The following is a 26126-nucleotide window of genomic DNA, read 5'->3' on the forward strand; positions in this document are numbered from 1 at the left end:
TAGCCAGTGTGAGGAAAACCTCCATAGCAGGCTCTAAGAGGACAGGTACTAGGGGTAGTAATGGTCTGGCAGCTGTACGCAGTTGTAGAGTTTCAAAGATGACCGACGTAGATGGTGTAGGGGCGACCAGTGGAATATTTAGTTTTGACGCGCCTCGGACCAGCACTTAATGGAAGGTGTTAATATCATCCAACGGTGAGGACCAAGGTGGAGGAGAGTCTGATAAGGTAGGGGAGTAGTCTCTGGTGGAAGACCAAGACACTCTCTCATGCCCCCTTGAACTTGATCTATGCCTAGATCTGCAGTGCGACCTTGAGTGGAGGAGGAGAGGCATGCGGAGAAGCACAAGAAGAAGGCGATGAGGGAAGCAGCTCTACCGAAGAACATTGCTCTGAGGACGAATAAATTCTCCATCTCGTGTCTCCTCAACGTCGACCTCGCTCTCTGTCGCGACGTCAACGCTGTGCGGGACGTCGACCCATGACGTCTACGTTTACCTCTCAACGCCGACTCAGACGCCGCCGATCTGCTTCTCGGACTTCGACGGCGAGCATGTCGGTGCCGTACCTCCTCGCGACGTCAATCTTCTCGACGTAGACCAGGACCGATGGCGTTTTCGCCCTGAAGAACGCCTCTCAGACCTTCCACGACCACTGGAGGCCGAGGTATGAGCCCTGGTGGAAGACTGACCTTCCCTCGCTCAGAAGTCACACTGGTTCCTTGGCGTCTTCTCTCTGCTCTCCCTTGAAGGTGAATCTTCTCTCTGTCACGCAATGTGCGCCTGGAGAATGTCTTGCAGATGTTACAGGAGGCAGGAATATGTGAGGAAGGCAGACAAATGATACAGACCTCATGAGGATCTGTTTTGGCCTTTTTTCTGCCACATCTTGGGCATTTGTCAAACAAGGAAGGTATTTTTTTTAGTAAAAAAGCCTTAAATTCTTGTCAGAAAACTTCAAAATCCAGTAGAGAAAGACAAAAGATGTCGAATGAAGCCTTTTTTCTCAAAGTTTCTCTATATTTTTGAAGGAAACAAAAACTAAAAATGTTGAGGTCAATGCTCCAGGGTCCTAGCAGCAGGTGCCGGAAAAAAGAACTGAGATAACTGCCTCTCTCTAAGCATGATGGGATACTGGAGGTCTAGCTGTTCTTAAAGGCACAGTATCCTTTTTTCTTCATTACTAATGGCAGCCTATGGGCTACACTGCTCTGCACTCCTTCATAGGAGTTTTTCTGATATAAAGAGGTTGGGAAGGAATTTTTCTGGAAAATTATATTCATTTGTAAAGAAATTTAATGCATTTGCTTCATGGCCAATCTGAATGAAGAAGTTTGAACACTGTAACCCTTCCTATACGCTGCATGGGAACATTCTTAAGTGTCTTGGCAGGCCTTTCTGAAGTAAGGCGAACATTGACACTTAAGAAGTTATATTGGATAAAGTGCTCCGGGGTCCCCGCAGGCGGGTGGGGGAATATTCAACGCTTAGACTATACATGGAAATCCCCTACGAGAGAATGAGTGTTCCATGTTGTGTTTTTACTCATGGTTTTCATCATGACAAGCAGCCTGCAGTGGCAGTCTGCATGTCATTTCTATGGGGGTCTGTTAGGGTGGCATAATACATGCGTCAGCCCTTAGGGACCCAACTTTAGTACCCATGCTCTAGCTACCAGGGGTACCATCTACTAGGGACTTACAGGGGTGCTAAAGTGCTTGCCAACTGGGTTTCAATTCGGTATTTCGTTTCAAGGGGAAGAAAGCTTGGCACTTAGCAGGCTGCAATGTAGAGTCGAAAAACCAGCATCTATCAGTTCAAACAGGGCAAAAAAATGAAGGGTGGAGGAACAACCTGCAAAAAGCCTGGCTTCCTACAACCTTATGATGGGATATCCTGAGCAGTGTGCCTCTTCATGGTGCAGTGTATGCACAACCTTAGTGAGGAGTGTGACCTCAAAGTGACTAATCTTGAATCAAGAAGTTTCAATTATCTGTTCAAACAATGCTTCGAATCATCTAGATTATAGTAATTGCTCTCTAAACTTCTGAAGAAAAATTCTTAAAGAATATTTTTTTACTACAAATAAAAAGAGGAAAGATCATTAACTAAAAAAAGATAGAAGGTAATGCAGCCACTCCTAAAAAAAACGCTAAATCTACCACCTACAGCTGGACACAGCCTGCAGCGTTCTGAGCAATTGACCAGTTGTGACTGATACTACAAAGTCTTCTTTTGTATCACCTGTGTAGAGTCATTAGAAGCCATGGATCCTAAAGACGTTAAGCAAGCCCAATCAAAACAAAATTTAAGTATCTCGGTATATGTAGTTTGTTGATGGAAATAAATAAATAATGGGATTTTCAAAAGAATCTCTGCTAACTTAGCTCTGTAGCCAATCACCCTGTCCCACACTGTTCTGTAGGTTTCAAACATAGCGTATGGGACTTACTAAAAACAACTTATATTTCCGAAGGCACCAAAAAAAATAAATTAAAAGGTAAAATATAAAAAACACTAAATCTGCTGTTCAAAGGGTAATAACAAAAAGCTACGTAGGCATCACTACTTTCTGGTGTTTTTTGCTTAATAAAGGCAACGTTCTTGTCAGAAGACAGAGGTGATAGTTCAAAGACAATTTAGAGTAATCTGTTCAGATCGTCGTCTTATCGCACACGAACTGGGAATACCATCCATTATTAGTGAACCAGATTCTATCCTTACGCCTTGATGGAAATGTGCTTGTTTTATTAACATATGTACTGCTTTATGAAGACATGTTATCATTTTAAATTAACAAACTCCTCTGGTTACTCCTTTCAAACTCAAATATCTTTAATTTGATTTCCTTATAGAGCATGTTCTGCTTCAGTTTCCATTTTGTATCTTTTTAATTTCCCATATTGCCGCGTAAGTCTATTTAATCAAGAGGCTAAGCTCTCCAGCACTTTAGCGTTCATTTGGGAGTGTAATTATGGCACGGGCATCTGTTAGGTGTGTTACCCCATTCCCCCTTTTCCTCTTAAATGTGGACTTCAGGGGGTATACACAGCAGCACCAAAGAAAGCCATTGTGCATGGGTCCACAAAAGACTGTGTGGCACTACCACTTTGACAGGTGAACTACCGTCAATACTAATCAATCAGGAAGAATTTTCACATGCTTGTAGAGTCCCTGATCACGCCATTTCCTCAGACCCGGCCACCCAGCGTTTAGGCCTGCACACTGCTCTTTAATACAAAGGTCTAAAAATCTCTTAATAGCTGCACTTAGGAGTTTACAGCCTCTGAGCAGCACACCAAAAGGACTTACATGAAAACTTTCAACTCTTTCCAAGCCTTCAAAGTAACCTAGTTGGCAAAACATTATTGCCTGTAATGCAGGTCGAGCTACTATCAGTGGCTATGAGTTGTGCAAGCATTCCATTTATCACCTTTGTGTTTTCCTCAGTGCGAAACCCTAAGTGAGACAGTATGCCCAGGCATGGGACCCATGCACGCTGTGGTTAAGACTTAAGCAATACCGCACTGATGAGGCTTAACTAGGCCAAAACAGGGATGAAGTTGCTATATTGATGTTCAGAAGGGATAAGACTTGACAGTTCGGATGGACTGTTCCTACTGGAGCAGGACCAAGGGAGAACTAAGTGACATAGTGATTAAAATGATAGATTAGACGCTTGTGCTTTGATCATTATGCCTGCATTGGGGTCTTGTAATGGGGAAAACACACATTAAGCCAACCACAACCTTGACGTTGAGAAAGAAATGAGTCTAGGAGAGACAAACAATGTACCAAAACACAGGGAGCACGTTGAGGGAAAAGGTAGCAAATAATGGAAGTGACAGGTGCAGGTTCATTTGTTGGACTAAAGCAGTCTTGCACCACAGAGGAGCAACTTAGCAAATAAACACGAGCAAAGGCTTCCCCTAACGTCCACAACAAAGCCATTTTTGGATTGTAAAACACGTTAAGAGACATTGAGAAAAGCACAGACAGAAACTTCAAACACAAAATGTTCAGTTAAGACTAAAAGACAGCACCTGTGGTCAGTGGCCCTTGCAAGAAAACAAAAAACGTGTTTAGTGGGCATAGCACTGCTTTGTGGTAGTTGAGAGGTCTTTAGCTGCCGTATGTGAACTATGGTACTGCATACTGAAGTCTTGTTCATCGCATCTGTTTATTTTTTGTTTCTTGTCTCCCCGTCTCATTCGACTGGCTGAATATAATATATACTACAGCTACAGTTGTTGCTTTCATATTCGTATTTTCCTTTGTTAAAGAATAGACTAATACAAATATCTGCCTGTGAATATTGGGACTATATTTAGTTTTACAGTCAGACAGAGATCTATAGTTAATATGTTTAAACAACTCACACTTGGGTGGGCATGTTTATAAGAAAATCCCATGATGGAAAAACGCACTTCAACAATTGAAGACCACTGAGTGGTGACCTCATCAGAGTATACCTGCATGAGAAGCAACTGCAATATAGGGTCTTATCTCACAAAGCAGCAAACTCAAAGAGGAGAATAATGATAGACAATGTCTGCTTCACAAAACCCACCATATCAGAGTAGACTTTGAAGGTTTAGGTATAGCAATCAAAATAGGTTTGCACATGGGAAGCTCACCTTCAGCCAAAACTCCTCATAGAGAGCACAGGCAATAACACAACGCTCAAATAGCACGATGGTGCGAGCATGTGAACCGCTGGAGATTTCAAAGTCAAGGTAGTCACGCCAGTTGATCAGCTGGGCCCTCTCTAATGGCTTTACATGAAAGTAAGGCCGCTTGATCTGAAAGACAAAAGAACATAGCACTTTTACACGTTTCGTTGAAGCAACTTAAGGAACAGATTAAACATGATCAACATCACATGATAAATAAACTTAGGAAATAGTCAATATTAACACATTTTTTAATTGCAGAATGACGAAATGTTAGGAAAGAAAAATTTCCTTTGTAAACTTTTTTTGACATCAGCGTTATCAAACAGCTTGTCAAAAGGTCAACTTTAATTGTTTGATTAAATATGGTTATATGCTTTCTGGTGGATTCTCTCTTGAATGGTAAATCATCCTCTTGTGAATCTCCCCATGTACCAGAATAGATCTTCAAAGGTGGCACCATCATCTTCCATGGTGACAATGAGTTGCATAAAGGTGACAATGATTTGCATAAAGGTGCCACCCCTGCCTACTACCCTGCACCCCTAGACATTCCACACCAAAGACAGTGGAGCGTGGCTAAGAGAATAGATCTTTCACTGGCAGTCTACAAAGGTTATCTTGGGACCTAACTAATACTCAAAAGTTCACTTCAGAAAATGGTGTGGAAGGTAGATGATAAAGAATTTGCAACTAGATAGAGGGTTCACTAGAAATGAATTACAGAATGTAAGTTACTTCTCCTGATAGGAATGTCTAGCCGCTGAGTCCATATGTGGTGAATCAATATCACAGCAATTCCTTCTTTAAGGAGGTAGATCTGGGGACCTGAGTTTACACCACGAGGGCCAAAAAGGTAAAATTACACTTTCCAGACTTCTGAGTTAATTGGCATATTCCTGAACCAGAGTTCCTAGTTCCACCAAAAACAAAATGGTGGAACCCTTCCTTCGTGGAGCACATCAGGCAGCCCACCTTAAGGGTATGGCTAGCCTGGTGGGGCAACACGCCTACTAAAGAACAAGTTACTTACCTTTAGTAACAATATATCTGGTAGAGACATATTCTAGTTGCAGATTCCTTACCTAAGAATTTACCCCCTGAAAGTAAGATTGGATCCAGAGATTTTTCTTTGAGCAGTACCCTGCACGCCCTCAGGTGGCGTCAGCCGACTCAGCGGGCACCAGTAGCTTGGTGGTGGCAGTTATGATGTCCTGGTAGTATATGGGCACCACCCCGGCATGCTGGTGTCAGTTTCCTTTCACGACTTTCCACGCCAGAAGCACGGAACTATGAAGAACACTGAGAACGGTGCAACCAAACTAGGGCCCTTAAAGGGAAGTTCCTGTCCCTAGAAATCAGAGCAGGGACGGTGGGCGGGTCGGTAAGGAATCTGCAACTAGAATATGTGTCTAGCAGATATATTGTTACCGAATGTAAGTAAGTTGTTCATTTGATGGAGATTTCGAGTTTCAGATTCCAAACCTTGCACAATAGATACCCAATCAATACCTGACTATACAGGCAGGCAGTGAACGTAAGCAGGAATGACCACGTCGCTGCCTGGCAGCTATGCAGGACTGGAACTCCGTGTGCTAATGCTGTGATAGCAGCAGTTGCTCTGGAACAATGAGCATGCAAACTCTCAGGGGGTTGTCTTTTTTTTTTTTTTTTTACCAAAGCGTAGCACATCTTGATGCAGAGGACTAGCCATCACGCTATCGTCTTCTCTGCACCACCACTCCTTTCTTCGCAACCACATAACCCACAGTTGATCGTCCACCCGATTCTTTGGTGCGATTTAGGTACAATGCCAACGCTCTTTTTGGATCCAGGCAGTGGAGTCTCTACTCCTCATGAGAGGGCTGTTGGGGTGCGTAAAAAGTAGGCAGGGTGATTGATTGGCCTACATGGAAAGGTGTCACCATTTTGGGAAGGTCTGGTATGAAACACCACTTTGTCAGGATGTACAGCTAGAAAGGGTGGCTTAGAAGATAGAGCCCAGCACTCACTCACTCTGCAAGCAAAGGTGATGGCAATCAAGAAGGCAGTTCTAAGAGTCAGGATTCGCAGGGGACAGTTGTGGAGCGGAAAGGAGCACATATGAGATATGTGAGGTTCAAATCCCACTGGGGCATTATGCATGGTATGGGAGGGGGGGAACATGTGGGTGAATCCCTTAAGAAGCCTCACAACAATGGGAGATTTGAAAAGAGAAGATTGGTCTGGCAGCCTTAAAAAGACAGAGAAGGCAGGCAAATAACACTTGAGGGTGCCCAGAGCAGAGCCCTTCTGGGCAAGAGAGAGAATGAATAGGAGTCCCTCTCAGAGAGGTGCAGAAAGGGGATCAACAGACCTGTTGATAAACCATGCCACAAGATTGTTCCAATGACAGACGTATACCGTTTTGGTGGAGGGACGCCTGGCTGCCGAGATAACATCACAGACTTCGGGCAGAAGGTCGAAAGCTGTCAACTGCCACCACTCAATCTCCATGCAAGGAGTCAGAGACTGGACAAGTTTGGGTGAAGGACCGTCCCCTGCTGTTGCGACAGAAGATCCTCCCGAAGGGGCAGGCTGCTCGACGGACATGCTCAATAGCTCAGGATACCAGACTCTTCGTGCCCAGTCCAGAGCCACCAGGATTGCTTGGGCTCGGTCATGCCTGATCTTCAGAACTCTGGGAAGAAGTGGTATTGGCAGGAAGGCATAAAGGAGGCATGAGGAGGTCTGAACTCTACTCGTGACTAAAAGCATCGCCAAACAAGTGCCGCCTTGGAAACTTCAACATGCAAAACAGCTGAACTTGCACATTCTCTGTAGAGGCGAACAGATCTAACCAAGGCTCTCCCCACTGCTGAAAGAGACCTTGCGCCACCTCTGGATGGAGACGCCATTCGTGATCATCTATGCAACGACAGCTAAGTTTGTCTGCTCTGGCGTTCAGAGAGCCCACCAGATGTTGAACCACCAGTGAAATACCCTTTCATTCCAGCCATGTTCAGAGGAGAAGAGCCTCTTTACAGAGGGTCCACGAACCCACTCCGCCCTGCTTTCTTCAGTACCACATGGAGGTTTTGTTGTCGGTGAACACCTGCACCACTTTCCCTTTGAGAGAGGGAAGGAATGCTTTTAATGCAAGTCGGATCGCCCGGAGCACCAGAAGGTTGATGTGGAGCCCAGAGAGACCAGAGGCCTCTGATCTCCGCCTCTCCCATGTGGCCGCCACATCCCAGGAGTGATGCATCTGTCTCTACTGTGAGATCTGGTTGGGGAAGGGAGAGAGAGATCTGCTGTTGACCCAATCTGGATTCGATAGCCACCATTGCAGATCTAGTGCAGTCTCCTCCAAGCTCTGGACCTTGTCGGAGAACTTCCCCTGATGCTGCACCCACTAGAACTTTAGGTCTCACTGCAGAACCTGCATATGTCATCTGGCATGTTGGACCAGCAGGATGCAGGAGGCCATGAGGCCAAGCAGCCTCAGAGCCATTCTCACCAAAATCTAGGATAGAGGCTGAAACATCAGGATCATAGCCCAAATATCCTGGACTCGCTTTACAGGAGGATAAGCCTGAAACTGCACTGTGTCCAGAATAGCTCCAATGAAAGGGAGCGTCAGAGAGGGAGTCAGGTGTGACTTCAGCATGTTTATAATGAACCCTAGTGAATGCAGGAGGTTCGCCATAGTCTGGAGTTGGGAGACGACAGCCTGGGGAGAGTTTGCCTTCAACAGCCAGTCGTCGAGGTAGGAGAAGGATGAAACTCCTAATCTGCGCAGATGAGCTGCAACCACTACCATCACTTTTGTGAACACTCGAGGGGGACTGGTAAGCCTGAAGTGGAGCACGCTGAATTGAAAGTGCTCATGACCTACCACGAAACACAAGTAGCGTCTGTCGGCAGCAGGATGGGAATGTGGAATTAGGTGTCCTGGAAGTCCAACGCTACCACCCAGTTTCCAGGGTAGACAGGACCTGAGCTAGAATTATCATTTTGAACTTCTCCTTCTTGAGGAGCAGATTAAGTGAAGGCCCTTGTCCTTTTTGGGCACCAGAAAGTAGCCAGAATAATAACCACAACCTACTTCGGGCCCAGAGAGCCTCTCTATGGCATCCTTGGCAAAGAGAGCCTTGACTTCCTCACAGAGAAGTGCCAATTGATCCTCCGGCAGATGATTGAATGATGGTGGCATGGTCGGAGGGGAAGTCTCTAAGGGAAGGGAGTAGCCCATTCAGACAATTTGCAACACTCACCTGTCCATGGTGATGGATTCCCAGTAGAGCAGGTGAATCCTGCCGCCAACGGGTCCAGGAAGTTCTAACGGACTGTGAAGGCTTGGAGGAAGTGGAGGGGACTGGGTGGACCGCTGGCTCCCTGATCCACAAGCATGTGGTATCCCGCATCCCTGCAGAGGCTGTGAAGAATGTGCGGGTAGGTGGCCGGGTGGAAATGAACGCAGCTGGGTGCCCCTTCCGTAGCCACGAAAGGGGTGAAAAGCAGACTATGAGAGGAAGGAACAGCTACAAGGCCAGGGGACCGAGACGTAGCCTGGGAGTCCCTAAAGCGCTTGAGCGCTGAGTTAGCTTTGTCTCCAGAGAGACGGGTGCCATCAAAGGGCATGTCCATCATAGATTGCTGGACATCCCCTGAAAAGCCAGACATCCTCAATCAGCCGTGGCGCCTCAAGTCCACTGTCAATGCAATCGATCTATCTAGTGTCAGTCGTATCCAGTCAACAATGAATCATGAACTTTGCTGCATCTCTCCCGTCATTAATAGCTTGAGAGAGAACTGCCTGGGCCTCCTCTGGGACTTGAGGCAGCACCTACATGACCAGAGAGTATGGGAGTATGGGCACAAAAGGCATGTTCACACAGCGCTACACTGGCAGAAGAAAACATTTTCTTCCCAAGGTTATTCAGTCTTTTTGATTCCATATATGGGGGAGCGGAAGGGAAAGCGCCAGATGATGAAGAAGCCCGGATCACAAGGCTTTAAAGCATAGGATGTTGGGTCAGGAATTTGGGTCGGTCAGAGTAGCTCGATGGCGGCGGGAAAACGTCCTGTTCACCGTAGCCCCTGTGCTGGGTTTGGATCAGGTACCCAGTAGGACGTCCGTAAGGGCTTCATTAAAGGGAAGGAGGGATTCCGAAATGGAAGCTCCAGGCTGAAGCACCTCGGTCAGGTTAGTCCTGACCTCTATAGAAGGAAGCTCAAGGTCCAAAACCTCAGCTGCCCTTCTTACCACCATGGAGTATGAAGCTCCCTCCTCCATAGCCCTGATAGTGGGAGAAAGCATGCCACCACCAGGAGAGGTATCTAGTCTGCTAGCGTCACCCAAATCCTAACTCCAGTCCATGTCAGGGTCAAACTGGTATTCTAAAGGGTCCAGCAACCCCTCTACACTATCCCCATATCCATACCCATAGAAAGAAGGGTTTGGATCCACCCTGGGCCCAGAAGAGCCTGTGGAAAATCATCTGTATCAACATTAGGGAAGGTCACTTTGGTCGGTACGGATCCAAGAGCGGATCCCAAGATGCCCTCTGGAGCAGATGCCGAAGCCACCGGCGTGGAACCCAAGGGGGCCCTCACCAACTTTCCTGGTCCCAAAGGCACAGAGGACGGGTTGGTCTACCCAAAGATGAGGTCATGGCCTCATAGAACTCTTTCAACTGGGCAGGGGAATGTCGGGGAGGCACGGAGCCAACCCAGACACAGGCTACAAAGGCAGAGGCCTAGAGCATCGGTGATATTTTCACGTCACGCTGTTCGCGCGACGCTGTGAAGTCGAAGAACGTTTGGCCTTCTTTAACTTTTTTTTCTTGTGACTCAATCGTCCCAATGACTTCGACGAAGAAAAGTGGTGATGAAAGGGCGAGCAGTCTCGTGACCTTCTTCTCGAAAAAGACTGGAAGCGATGGGGAGTCGGGTGCCGGAACGCCATTAGCTTCAGGGACGCTCCCTCAAAGCCTTAGGGTTCATGGCTCGACACTTGGAGCACGACTTCGGGTCGTGGTCGTGCTCCAGACACCAAAGGCAGATGAGATGCAGTTCCGTTATCAACATAATTCGGTGACAGAAGTAGCAGGGTTTAGGACTTCCGGAACATCCCTTGACGTATCCAAAACTTGTCAGAAAGTATTTGACAAAAGTAGTGTAATAAGTATAAAAAAAAATTAAAAAAGGACTAATGGTAGCTCTTCTCCAGATCTGCGCATAGGCTGTTGCGGAAAGAAAAGAACTGACATCAGCGCACCGGGGTGGCACCTATATACGACAGCGATATCATCACGGTGATCCCAACGCCAACGACGCCTGTGAAGACCGACGCCACCTGACGGCGCACAGGGGTACTGATCGAAGAAAAATCTCTGGATCCAGTCTGACGCCTGGGAGAAAATCCTAAAGTAAGGAATCTGCAACTAAAAGTCTCGATCAGATTAACAAATTTCCCACCTGTTCTGGTGCCAAATGGGCCTCAGGGCAGGGGTAGCATTCTCCAGGTATGGGGAAAGGCAAGGTTGCATATCAAAGTGCGCCACAGGCTTTGAAGCCTCCAGCCCAGATCTGCTGATTTACTAGCCATCCTGATGGAGAAGGTGATAACGCCTTCCTCCAGATCAGACATTGTTTCTGGCCTCTGAGAGCTAGGACTCTCACCTCCAGGGGTCAGGGGAACTCGTTTGTGGTGGTAGGCTGGTCAATACCAGTCAGCCAGCAAACTAGAGGACTAGTAGTTTTTCAAGGGCCACCTTTAAGTTGCCCTCTGGGGCATGTCATAACAAATCCAATACTGGCATCAGTATGGATTTATTAAGGCGAGGTGTTTGATACAAAACACTATAGGTTTCAGTTATGTCATTACGTAGCTAGGTAAATCGTAATGACCAGTGCTCAATAAATGCATTAATGATTTCAATACATGCCTTAACATGGCTTCCCTGTTCACCTAAGGCAGATATGCTCTCACATGTATTACAATGCACCCTGCCTTAGAACTCTTAAGGCCTGGTGTAGGGGGGGTATTACATATAAGACTTGCAGTGTATTTAGGCAGTCATGTTTTCACAATGGTTTGTACCATTTCACGCATTCTGCGATGGCAGTCTGCATGTGCCTTAGTGTGGATCCCTTAGGGTGGCATAACAAGCTGTAACATGCTGAAGCCCAAACGGACCCTCTTTAGTACCCATGCCCTAGGTAACGGGGGTACCATTTACTAAGGACTTACATGGGTACTAAAGTCCTCACATACTGAGTTACAACTGAACATGTGGGTTGTTTTAGGGAAGGAACAGTGGCGCTGGAGCCTGGTTTGCAGGCTTCAGTCCACTGCTAGTCAAAAACCAGCATCTAATAGTTCAAACAGGGGCAAAAAGTGTAGGAACATCTGAAAAGAAGTCCAGCTTACCACGCATCCCAGTAGCACAGGAGGACTTACACAAAAGCCCTCTTTGTATCTATGTGGACATTTGTATTACATAATGAGTTTTTTAATCAGAAAATCCTGGCAAACAGTTAAGCCTGTCTTGCCTTCCGATGAGATTCCAGCAATATTTATTACAGTGAAAGAGTCTGTCAACCAAAACCCTAATTCTTCCGTACAAATGTAATCTGCAACACTCCACGTAACAAAATACTAGACTGCAGGCTCTACGTTGGTGAAAAGACAATCCACCATTAAAGGATTATTGGCTTCCGACATATGAGTCACATACTAAACAAGCTTTGGCAAAACTAATAGGTCTCACCACAGGGACCTTCTGGCTTTGCCAATGCCTTTTGGCGATGCTGTATAGCACAAGAAAAAGTTGCTGTGCAGCATGGAAAACAGTGGGAAAAAAAATGAAATAAATAAATATATGGTATGTGGCCTTATTTATGAGCGCAAATGTGTGATGATGTATGCGCACGCTGTAGGAAGGTGGCCTGGTATCTGGTGAGCACCTATGGTGTTATCACCTTATACAAAGTCCAGGTATTCCCTACTAGTAAGGTGTAGTCAGTGTCTAGGAAGCCAGGCTCTCCAGAGGTAGCTGTGGATGAGCAGCCAAGACTTATCTAGGAGACATGCAAAGTTTATGCAATACCACTTATAGTCACACAGCACTTGCACACATGTAAGAACCACACAGTGTTACAAAAATAAAGGTACTTTATTTTAGTGACACAAATACTAAAATACTGTATAGGCCATACTCTACTAGCAGGTGAGCAAACCCACAGTTAAATACACCTTAGTAATCAGGAATTGGCATAGAAAGCAGTAGAAAACAGTGAAACAACAGTAAATAATAGAGACCCTAGGGGAAGACCAAACCATATACTAAAAAAAATGGAATGCGAAAAGCAGATCCCCACCCAGGTAAGAGGAACTAGGAATCCCAAAACGTAAGTACCAGAGTGCTCCCAGCGACCAAGAAAGTAAAGGGGAGTACCTGTTTTTTCCCAAGCCCACAGAGTAACTTTATAAAAGGACTGTGCAAGACCCAAGCAAGACTGGAAGAAACAGAAGATGGATCCTGACAGAAGAGGACCTGCAAATGAAGGGGACAAAGTCCAGTTCCAGTGGGAGTGTCCGGTTGGGGTAGGAGCCACTACCCACCTTTCTGGAGGTGCAGGTCCAGGTCGACAGTGAAGACCAGGAGTCAGCTATGCACCACAGGAGCACAGAAAGAGTTACAAAAGTGAAGCAGTTTAAGTCCCACGTCGGAAGATCAGTCTGTCAGTGGTGTGAAAAAAACTCCAACAAGCCTTGGCAGAGGCAAGAGTTGCAGAAGAAGAGCTGCTGGGAACCAGAAAGGTCCGAGGGGCCTCAACCAAAGGAGTGGAGTCCCAGACGACCCTCAGCAGTGAGCCAGAAGTCGAGGATGCAGCCCCCAAAGGCAACTCACAGGCAGCAGACACAGGAGTCGCAGTGAGACTCACTTGGCACACATGGAAAGGAGTCGCTGGAGCCGCAGGCAGGAGACTATGCGTTGCACTGAAGAGTGCCTGAGGCCAGGGCTACACGGAGCCTGAATGTCCCTTGGAAGAAGAGTCTACAAGCCTTGGTAGCTGCAAGAGTCGCGGTCTACAGGCGTTCTGTGCTGCAAGGAGAGGCAAAGACTCAACACCTCCAAGGGTTGACAGCTGGTAGAGGGGACCACTTAAGACCACCACCTGTGTTCCAGGTCCACTCAGAGTTGCAGGAGAGAGAATCCACGCTGCTGGTCGTCGTTAAAGTTGTTGCCTGTGGATGGAGGGGAGTGACTCCATCACTCCAAGGGAGATTCCTTCTTGGTTCTTCGTGCAGACTGAAGACTTGCCGCCCTCGAAGGAGCGGAGAAACAAGGTTGCAGAGCGAAGCCATCACTGGAGCTGCAGATTGTAGGTTACTATGAAGTCCAGTTGTGGTTCCAGTGGCCAGAAGTGGACGTCAACATTGCGGGAGTCCTGATGGAAGCTTGCACGTCGAATCTAAGGACCGACCGAAATGGGAGACCCTAAATAGCCCTAAAAGGGGGACTGGTCACCTAGCAGGGGGACCACCTATCAGGAGAGGGCTGCGACATCACCTGCCTGACCCGGCCACTCAGATGCTCCCAGGGGCCTCTGCCCACCTTGGATTCAAGATAGCGGAATCAAGTTGCCCCCTGAAGGAGCTCTGGGCACCACTCCTGGGGTGGTGAGGGACAGGGGAGTTATTCCCTTTCCATTGTCCAGTTTAACGCCAGAGCAGGGACCGGTGGTCCCTAAACTGGTGCAAACCGGTTTATACAAGGAGGGCACCAAATGTGCCCTTCAAAGCATACCAGTGGCTTGGGGGGCTACCCCTCCCAAGCCATATGACACCTATTTCCAAAGAGAGATGGTGTTGCCTCCATCTCCCAAAGGAAATCCTTTGTTCTGCCTTCCTGGGCTTGAGCTGTTCAAGCAGAAGGAGGGCAGAAACCTGTCTGTAGGATGGCAGCAGCGCAGGCTGCCCGGGAAAACCCTGCAAACTGGTAGGAGCAAAGCTGGGGGGGTCCTCTGAGGAGACCCCTTAGTGCATGGAATCATACAACCAATAATGGCAACAATATTGGGGTATGATTCCAACACGTTTGATACCAAACATGCCTAGGTTCGTAGTTACCATTACGCAGCTGGACACAGGTAGTGACCCAAGTCCAGTACATGGGTAAAACGGCTTCCACGGACTTCCAGGAAAATGGAGCTCGTGTTTGTGGGGGCACCTCTGCTCATGCAGGGGTGCCCTCACACACAGGCCCTTGCACCACGCCCTCTGGGCTGGGAGGGTTTGCCATAGGGGTGACTTATAGTAACCTGGCGCAGTGATCTGTAGTGAAAGGGTACAAGCGCCTTTTCACGCATGCTGCAATGGCAGGCATACAGAAACATTTTGCATGTGCTCCCATGGGTGGCATAGTACATGCTGCAGGCCATGTTGAACCCCTGGTGCCCCAATGCCCTTTGTACCTAGGTACCATATTCTAGGGACTTACAAGGGGGCACCAGTATGCCAATTGTGGGGTGCACAAAGCCAGGAACAACCAAATGTAGAGGGAGAGCACAGTCACTGGGGTCCTGGTTAGCAGGATCCCAGTGAACACAGTCAAAAACACACTGACAGAAAGCAAAAAGTGGGGGTAACCATGCCAAATAGAGGGTACTTTCCTACATACACATCACCACATATGAAACAACAGTGGTGGCATTTTTTTTCGCTATCTGAAATGGATCTGTAAATAAATAAAAAATAAAAAAATAAACTGAAGTAGAGTGAAAGTTCTTTTTAAGGTAGGGGTGGGTGGTGGTACCAATTAGCTGCCTGGCCATCCCAATGCAATAAAATATTTTTGAAAAAAAGACTACTGGGGTTACGGGCAGTGGAGAATAAAACAGAAATTAAGCCAGGAGAGCGGGAAAAGCAGCACACATGGAAGACAGCAACACCCACCAGGGAGAGGGTGAGTAGCACATGAGGAAGAGAGGGCTCAGGGAAAATGCCATGAGGAGGGAGTGCAAAATTCGGTGTGAGGTAGAGAAGCAATCGAGAGAGAGAGAGAGAGAGAGAGAACACACAACAGGGAGGGCAGGGAAAGAGGAGAAGCAGAGATCTAGAAAACACAGAGACTCTCTTGGAGTGCTTAACCCAAAAGAAAAGTAGACCCCTAAAACCGAGCACTGGAAGGCTGAAGGTAAGAAAAGCAGGACTGTAAAGAAACTATGCCCCAGAGGAGAGCAAACAGAAGAAGAGGAAGGCCTGCAATCGAATAAGCAAGCAAACAAGAAAGCAAATGAAAGTCACAATAAAGCCATGGGCAGGATCTAAGCCCACTGGCAGGTTCACAATAGATCTTTTTCAAACAAACACTATATGCTGTCTGGTGGGGTGTGACCTTTGTGCCTTTCTGTATTGAGAGAGCAATGAGTGACATTCAGTGCCTTGAAATACCATGCAAGGGACTGTGTCGCTACAATCCAACACAGCACTTGAATCCAACAACTAAATCCAACAGGAGCCAGTTGGGAGCCTGCTGAGTACCTGTGCAGTGCTCACTCAGCCTTTTGTCATGCAACATCTGATCTGCTATTCCCCTTCAAGCGCTCAAAATCCAATACTCAGACTTCATGCCACCGGGAATAAGAGGGCAATGAGCGACTTTGGCCCCAGCCTCGTGTTCTGCCCATGTGGTGATCTTGACCCCTACTAACTACCTTCCAGTCAAACAATTAACTGCTTGGGAGCCAACATAGTAAATGCAAAAGTGCTCATTCAGTGCCTATTTAATGCTTTTGTAGTCCCTCAAAATTCCACACAAGAGATTGTGTCCTCATGATTTAACACAGCACTGCAACCACCACTGACTTGTCCACGCCGTATACCAAGGGCGCATGTGTACTATTACACTTGTATTGTCAGTATGGCCATAGCTGCTGAAACAGAAGATAGGCACTTGCGAAGATCTCACCTCACCGGAGCGACCTATTTCCCTACTACGGTCTACAAAGGTTTAAAACCACTAGAGTGGTTAAGACGTCATGCTGGTCTGAAAAAGACATGAACTCTGCTACGAAAAGAACAAAGTCGGAGCCTCCGACAACAGAATCACCCATCAAAAGCAAAACTGAACTTAGACACACTGGACACCATCTTTGAAACTTTCTGACGTTTTACAATTTGCCCAAATTACAAAAAAGAGCATGGGGATTAGGCAGGCATGAGAACGGAAAACAAACAAATAACTGACAAGCTTTCTGCAGCTAAACAACACATTAGCAACTTGGAGGAAAAATCTGTGTGTGTAAAAAACGACACCAGTCTACTGCACAAAACACTCCGCATCGATACGTGCCATCTCCGAATGTGAAGACAAACGGGAGAGGCCATATAAGACTATTTGTTTTTCCCAAAAACTGCGAAAGACAACATGACTCATGCATTGCCTTTCTGGAAGACTGGATCCCTCGCAGCACCAACATTTCCTTTGATACCCATTTTGAACCTGAAAGAGCGCACCGCATCCTTACACGACAAAATGATCACCCTGCTTCAACTGGGCCATGGGACCAATAGTCTGTAAACCTCTTAGTTATCAGCATGTAGAGCTAATACTGGAATTCATACATAAACGCAAGTACATTACCTGGGAAGGTCACCAGATCACGATCTCACAAGGCTACTCTAAGTCTACAGTCCAAACAAGGAAAGGCTTTCAGTCTCTCAGACCTAGACTGCGGTCTATGAATATTCCCTTTTCAGATCTTGTCAGGATTCGTATTATCTAGAAAGGGACATCACATCTGTTTCATGACCACCAAGACCTGGCCTTCTTCCTGGATAACATGCAAAAAGCCAAAATAGAAACATCCTCTTCTACCCGAAGGAAGTTATAGGGTTTTTCCACCTTTTATGCTGCGCTATCATTTTACACCCTGCACAGACAGCTGTTTAAAGTATTCGGTGATGTATGATGCTTGCATCCACAGCACTCAAGTATAATCTGACTCCACAGGCAATTCATAAATTGAGGCTGCACTGCCCTTGGGCTCGCAGATACTATGTTTTGCACTATTCACCCACACAATCACTGACAACTTCAGGCTAAAACTGCAGTCTCATAGTACAGCAACACCATTCCTTTTGGATGTTAAACCAATCGCCACAAGTGCAACACCATCCATAACTCCACTCTAGTACTCCTTATATTGGTTTTCTTGTCCCGAAACTGTTACTAATTCTCTCTAGCTGTGGACAAAAGCTTGAATTCTACTATTTTCTTGTGCAGACTTCATATTTGCAAGATGCTACACTGATCTGCCTGGCTTTACGAAGCCCATGTTTGCTGATAATTGTCATGTTTTGCCGACTGGTGGGTCCACTTATCTGTTGTAAACCTGTTACTCACCTTGCAACGGTTGGGCCAACGGGTCTTATCACCTGTTCTAAACTTATTACTTGCCTCGCATGCACAGTTCTTATTGTTCTAGCTATACACTCACTCTGGAACTCTCTTGTCTTAACACATTTGTGGTTGGGCTTATTTGCATATTGACAAGACTGAATTGTGGCGCCCAGGAGAGGACTAGTTCTCTTCTTTGGCTCCCATGCGATTCCTCTTTCAGGTTGGGGGTGTAGGCTAGACGGGGATGGGTTTTGGAGTTGGTGGGCTCCAATTGTTTGCCTTATTGTCTTCTCTCGTCTTACTGTTCTTTCCCTTTCCTATGATTACCTCATTATCCACAGAATTTACAGGATGGACCCTGTTTCGAAAAATTCACATCCACACTCCCAGGACCAATAGGAACTGCAGGAGCTTATTGCAGGTTAATTTCAACATGAACGGTCCCCCTAACACAGAGCAGTGGGACGTCCCTTATTACTCATCTCACTCCACTCCTCTATAATCTCACATACGTTGAAGTGTGAATCTCTAAAAATCCTCTCACTCAATAAAAAAGGTTTGAACCACCCGGTCAGGAGGAGGAAAGTTACTGACTACACATACAAATTCAGATGTGATATACTATGGCTACAAGAATCTAAGCTTTCTACCTCAGACATCTCCTCCTTTAAAGCCCTGTGGCTCTCAGAAGTCACAGGCTCACCTCCACACAATAACAAAAATGGAATTCTCACCATCATTATCAAACAGGCATAGATCACTTTATTAGACACACTTATTGACCAAAACGGGAGGTGGATATAAACTCAAAATCTGATAACGATTTTTATTTGCTGAACATCCATGCGCCTAACACTAATGACAGGAGTTTCTGTAATCACATCGACGAACTGACTGAAGGACTCCCGACTGATAATGGGAGGCAACTTGAACCTTCCACTTGATCCTACCACAGACTGTAGCTCCAAAGCCAAATTTAGGCCATCCTCATCTCAAAAATTATTTCCAAATAATCTGTTCTAAGTTCTCTCTTGAGGATACATGGTGCATTCAGCACCCTTACACTAGAGATGTTATGTTTTACTCCCCACCACTTCAATTATTCTCCCGAACCGATCACAAATTAGTATCCCACAACTTGGGAAGAACGATCTCCGACTCTTCCATTGAACCCAGACTGAAGTCAGACCACTCATCCATTTTGGATTCATTAGACTGGGTCACAATCACTCCAAATGTAAAGTCAGGGAGACTTAACTCTGATATCCTTCAAGGTAGCATGCATTTGGAAACGATCTGCTACACTATTAAACTCCACCCCGCCCCCCCCCCCCCCCGAACACGATGGGACACTTTCAAAGCCACTAATACAGTGGTAAGGAGAGGAACCAGCGCCTATATTAACAAATCTGCAAACAATCTGACCTATGGCTATTATCATGGTGGTCACCATTAACACCTTTGGTCTACAGCAGTGGTTCCCAACCTGTGGTCCGTGGACCCCTGGGGGTCCGTTAAGCATCCTAAGGGGGACCGCGACCTCTTAGAAAATGAAATATTATAATCAGATTAGGTCCACACCTTTTAGTAATGACCCAGTGGGGGTGCCCGGGGATTCCAGTAATGGATCAGTGTGGGTCCCTGGGTTACAGTGATGATAAAGTGGGGGTCCACAGAAACCAAAATGTTGGGAACTACCATTCTACAGCATTGAGCTTAAGCTTTCCTACAAAGCAACAATCAAGTAAACATAAAATTACAAATGTACACAAAAATACATTTACTGAGTGATTTAAGAGGGTCTAACAAGAATTCTTGCGATTCACAATGTAAATATTCTACAGATATGTTTTGTCAGAGGAGGTAACCAACAACAAAACCCTTGACTACTAATAGGTAATCTGTAAGATTGCATATAATAAGATACCTATCCATAGGCTTTAGTACAATCTGCCTATAAAAGTTATAATTGGCTCAGATCAACTGTGCTCGGCATGCTTGTCAAAACAATAGAAAATCCCTCCTAGTAGAAGCCAAGCGTGGAGTCGGATGCTGCTTGGAGGCATTTACCCCCTGACGCAGCCTGAGAAGTTGGGACCCTAAAACTCTCCCTGAAGAAGTCAGGCCAGGCCCAGAACCGCTACTGCTTGCCTGTTCGACCCACATATCTTTCCAGCAAAGCTCCTGCTGCCACCTTGAAGCAGCTGATGACTTTGTGCAACAACCACTAGAACCGAGCGGCATAACTGGGAGGCAAGAAGCTGATTCCTATCCAATGCTGTCATCAGCACTCAGAGCTAAGAACTACAACCAGACACAAGTGGCACCGGTGGCCTCTTAGCCCACCACTCCCTCTGTGTGGACCTCATTAGTTGGAGCAATCGACCTGGGGTGAAGTAGTGGAACGGGCCTGCCCTCTGTCTCCATTACCAGCACGGCACCAAGAGACATGGAATGCCTCTGGTGAGTGGAGGGACAGTATAACTGCCACTTCAGGAGCCCAAGCGCCTTGCTCAGAGCAAGGCTGTGGGCAAAAGCGTACAGGGGCTTTGAGTAGCACTGGGGACACGGTAATGCCCACAAATATGCCACCTAAGAATGCTCGAGACACAACCACGAGCATTTAAATCCCTAAGGCCAAGTCCCACATGGGCAGTGGAATGCCGAGCCTCTCTGAGGAAGGGGCTCCAGACAGCTACCATGTGCCACATAGCCAACTCGACCACACGACTGCAGGGGTAGGGACTGAAGACCTGCATTGGGTGGTGAGGGCCTAGCCAGGAGACCTAATACAGGGGGAATGGTTGCATCCTTTCCACCACGCATCTTTGAGGGGGCACTTAAAATCATGCACTGTACCATGCAGCCACCAAATGAACCTCCCCCTCATATAGGCTAACTAGCCATAAAGAGACCGGACAAAGACCTGCAAGTGAAACGAGAGTATATTGGGGCTCACACCTGGGGAGGAGCCCCAACCTTGACATATTTCCCTAGTGCCCTCCATCCTGGGGTATGCTCCATGACAAATGTGAGAAAGGAGGACCTGGTGTTTCGAGGCCACACTAAAAGTTTATTTCCGGACTTGCCAGCCTCTACACTTTGCTGCTGCAGTGACTCCTGCCCTCTAACGGAGTACCTCAACAGCAAGCTGATCAAATACCAGTGGGGCAACCTCTTCAGCATAATTTCCAGTGCGCAGGTAAACATTGCGTCATGGACCTCTGGCAGAGGCAAGAACCCTACTGAGACTAAACCCTGCCAAAGATGAAGAGTCGTCCCAGGAGGAACAACAACAGCAGATGTGCCTACGACTGGAATGACGGTCAGAATGAAGGAGCACCATACAGGACGTCTCACCAACAAGCATTTGGAGGAAGCCAAAGCAGACAAGATCTCCCATCTTCTTAAACTGTAACAGGAACCATCCCAGACATTTCAGGATGAGCAGCCAGCTGAGCGCCCCTAGAAAAGTGGCTGAACGTATACCCTAGCACATCCAAGAAATAGGCTAGAGCCAAGAACTGATGGTTTAGAAAACCAACCAGGATAAAAAGTGACTGTAGGAAGCTGGCCTGGTGTGTGCTGGGTATCCAAGGTACTTACACCTTATACCAGGTACAGGTATCGCCTCTTAGTGAAATGTAGGCAGTGTCTAGAAGCCAGGCTCTCTGGAGGTAGCGGTGGATGAGCAGCCAAGGTTTATCTAGTAGACATGCAATGCTCATGTAATACCAATGTAGTCACACATTGCTTACACACATAAAAGAAAACACTCTTTATTAAAAAGGTACTTTATTTTTGGAACACTATACTACAAAGTACTAGAGAGGCAACTCTCCAATAGGTGGTAAGTAATACACTAAATATATACACTAGTAAACAGTAATAGGCATAGAAAAGGTTAGAAAGTAGTGCAAATTCCAATCAGCAATAGTGACCCGAGGGAAGCCCAAACCATATACTAAAAAAAATGGAATGCGAACACAGGACCCCCAACCCAGGTAAGTGGAATGTGTAGAGAGGAGCTGGCAGTACTAGAAAACCACAGAGGTAAGTAACACAGTACCCTCCAAGCAACCAGGAAAGCAGAGGAAATCACTGGAATTTCCCCAAACCACCCAAAAGGAGAAAAAAGAAGAAAAGAAGACATCCAGACAAGACTGCAAGAAACCAGCAGTGGATTCCTGAAGAAGACGACGTGTGGTGAGAGGGGACCAAGTCCGAAAGGCACAGTGCAGTCGAGGAAGAATAGGAGCTATGACCCACCCAGCTATACTTGCAGAAGATGGTTGACGGTGAGGAAGAACAGGTCACCACTGCAGCCCTGGAGGCAGAGAAGAGTTCCTGATGGATGTAGAAGGTGTCCCACGCTGCAGTGGAGATTACAGATGGGTGTTGGTGCAGGAATTCCACCTACAGGACTTGGCAAAGACAAATTCGAGGTTAGTGGGAAAGTGGTGTTCCGGGGACCAACAAGACCCAAGAAGACTCAACCCAGGAGGGGGAGTCACAGGGGGCCCTCAGCGGCACAGAAGACCCACAGGAGCGGAGGCAGCACCCACAGGACGGGGACGCAGAAGTTGTAGTAGGATACCACACAGCACTACAGCAAGGGATCCCACGCCGCAGGAGAACCACGAAGAGGGCTGTACGTCACAGGAAGGAGTGCTGGGGACTGGAGCTACATGGAGCCTGAAGATCCTTTAGAGGAGATGCAAACAAGCCTTGGCAGCTGCAAGTGGCGTAGTGCACGTGGGTACTGTCCTGCGTGGGAAGGCAAGGGCTTACCTCCACCAAAGTTGGACAGCTGGCAGACAGGACCAAGAGGAGTACTCCGGACCACCACCCGTGATGCAGGATCCACACAGCTCAAGATGAGGGGATATCTACGCAGCCGGTCATCTCTGCAGCAGGTGCCTGCAAATGCAGGGGAGCGAATCCTTCACTCCTAGGGAGATTCCTTCTTCCTTCTAGTGCATACTGAAGAGACGCCATCCTCTGTGGATGCACAGCCAGTGGAAATGTTGCAGTTGCTGGCAGGAGCCCAGGAAACAATGTTGCAGAAGAGTTCTTCTTGGAAGCAGAGTGTCGGGTCCTGGAGGGTCCAGTCGCAGTTCTGGAGGCCAGAGGTCGAAGTGAAGGTTGCAGAGGAATCCTGCTGGAAACTCACAAGCCAAATCTGAGGGCCCACCCAAGAGAGACCCTAAATAGCCCTAAAAAGGGGATTGGTCACCTAGCCAAGTAAGCACCTATCAGGAGGGGGCTCTGACGTCACCTGCCTGGCCTGGGAAACCCTATAAGACTGGTGGTAGCAATGCTTGGGGTCCTCTAAGGAGCCCCCAGAGTGCATGGAATCATACTTCCAATACTTGCAACAGTAATGGGGTATGATTCCGACATGTTTAATGCCAAACTTGCTCAGGTTCGGAGTTACCATTATGTATCAGGACATAGGTACACACATAAAATGGCATCCCCATACTCACAAAGTCCAGGAAAATGGGCCTGGAGTTTGTGGGACACCTCTGCTAGTGCATGGGTGCCCTCACACACAGGTACCTGCACCCTGCCCTTTTGGCTGAGAGGACCTACTATAGGGGTGACTTACAGTGGCCTGGTGCAAAGTGAAAAAAGGTGCATGCATCCGTTTCATGCAGACTGCAATGGCAGGCCTGCAGAACCATTTGCATAGGCTCCCTTTGGGATGCAGAATAACTGCTGCAGCCCATAGGGATTCCCTGGTAACCCAATGCTCTGGGTACCATATACTAGGGACTTACATGGGGGGGGGGGGGGGCCAGTATGCCAGTTGTGGGAAGGAAAAGATACAGTTACCAAAATTTACAGTAGAGTGCATAACCACTGGGGTCCTGGTTAGCAGGATCCCAGTGGACACAGTCAAACACACTAATAGGCATAAAATGGGGGTAACCATGCCAAGAAAGAGGGCACTTTCCTACAGTGACACTAACTGCTCTTCTACTATCTACCCAGCATAATCCTTGCAGATGGCTTGTCCACCCGTTAAAAATGTATGGACCACAACAACATCTTTGAACGTTGCACCTTGAGTGGGTATTTACCACCATACTTGCACCGGAGATGGACTCCCCACACTGGACTAGTCCCGTTGGCCCATCAATGTTTAAAGTTGGTGTTATTTATCTATCCCCTTTCAACCTCTCCCCCAGCTGTCACCGGTCCAGCTTATCTTAGAAGCAACACCCATGACCACTGACTGCATCACCTCAATATCCTGCCAAGCCTACGACTAATTCAACCCACATAGGGGTCCCACTTCCCCCACGAGGGGCAACAGCGGAAAAGTGGAAGGTGGATGGGCGGGGGGGAAGTTCTGTGCTATAGTGGTAATGTGTAAGGGGCTCAGGTAGTAAGCAGTGGTATAAACAGCGACAGATCCATTATCACAATGTGGTGGAAATGCTACATCAACTGCCTATAAGTCGTCATTGGTGTGGCCGTCCATAGTGTTCTCCCTTCCCTGTCCGAAAGTCTTGTTCCAGTATCGCTCTGTTGTAGTGGGGTTGAGGGGGAGCTTTTCCGCTCTGACGGCAAAGAACTGCAGAGCATGGAGTCGTGGGGTATGAAGCAACGGAACTCCAGCCTCGCTATGCAATCTATGAGCGGTTGCCATGTGCGTGTAAATTTCTAGTCTCAGTATGTTAGTGTGTGGGTAAACGTTTGCACGGAAAGCACTTGCCACATTTTCTGGAGCCAAAGGGCACTGTTTTCCAGAAGTGTGCAATAAGTTTTGTTGACATGACCCCCAACTCCACCGCGATTTGTTGAATTAGCATCCTATTAGCGCTGTTTATTCCCTTCATATCAGAGGGTATTATACCCAGGAGGGTGGTGAGTGGGTGTGCCGGAATGGATGTGATATTCCTGTTTACACTGCTCAAATGGCTTTATGGAACCAACTTGGTCTAGGTCTTTCAGCACTCGGTAGCCATCTTTGGTCCAGGTGGCGAAGGATCTGGGTTCAAGGGGTGAAGTAAAATCAGGATTTTGGGCAATGTGTGTGTTCGGGGAAGGACAGGTTATGAGGCCTTTTTTTTTAAGCCATGTCATCTCATACATCCAGGACAGTTTTTGTGGCAGTATAGGCACTTTTTAGGCATTCCAAGTAGGGAAGCCATGCAAGACTCCATAATGAGCAGCATACAACTGCCTCGTCCAGATGGAACCAGTGTCCCTCGCTTTCTACCAGTGTCCACTGAGACACAAATTACAAATGAGCCACCCATTAGTATTCCAGTTTGGACACACAAAAACTCTTCAGTCTCAAAGAAACACGAGAAGCCTGTTCGATAGGTGTGGTTGTTTTCCATTTCACCAAAGGCATGTATTTTTGTTTGTAGATTATGGATGTACCTCTAGAGATATTGATCTAAACTAATCATGTACACATCAGGAGATAACTTTAACACTATGTTGTTATCTGGAGTGTATATACAATATTTCAACTTTATGAGAATTAACAGATTCTGAAAACATAAGTTAAAATTATCTGTGCTGATGCTGGGGAAAAAAAAAAGAGACGAGTGGTAGACTTCCCTGCTGGAGAATGAACACTATTCCATTACACATGTGCTTTGGATAACAGGATCTAAAGTCAAAGAGTGTACTGGCAGACTTCCATGTCCAGGAGTGAACACTATTGCATTGCATATGCGTTTTGGTGACCTGCCCGGAGAGTAGTGACGTCTGGGACACGAAGTATGGGTTTGTATGCCTTGCCATCTTCCTTTGATGGCTTCGTTGTAACGGATGTCACAAGTAGGGCATACAATAAGATGACTTAGATTGTACTTTGCATCAGAGCAGCTAACAATATTTACATTAATTCTTGTATGGAATAGGGAGAGATATGTATATGGATTGAGTATTGTATTATAAACCACCCAGTTTGTTTACACAATAAGATTAAAGTAAATACAATATGGCGCCAACAGACAGACGTTTATGAGAAAAGGTCAGTCTACTTTCTGTGGTTATGCAAGGGGCAGTATATTTGGGAGGAGACAGGAAGGA

The 26126-nt window shown here is 46.9% G+C and overlaps 1 protein-coding gene across 1 annotated transcript in view; it reads right to left on the reverse strand.

Moving 5' to 3' along the window:
* LOC138259971 (uncharacterized) overlaps positions 1–26126 on the reverse strand; it is a 601590-nt gene that overhangs the window by 294538 nt on the left and 280926 nt on the right. The window contains exon 8 of the mRNA XM_069207983.1: positions 4636–4800. Coding sequence (XP_069064084.1) covers positions 4636–4800 — 165 coding nt within the window. The remainder of the gene's footprint in view (positions 1–4635; positions 4801–26126) is intronic.

Source organism: Pleurodeles waltl, chromosome 9, assembly GCF_031143425.1.
Source record: "Pleurodeles waltl isolate 20211129_DDA chromosome 9, aPleWal1.hap1.20221129, whole genome shotgun sequence".
Classification (NCBI taxonomy): Eukaryota; Metazoa; Chordata; class Amphibia; order Caudata; family Salamandridae; genus Pleurodeles; species Pleurodeles waltl.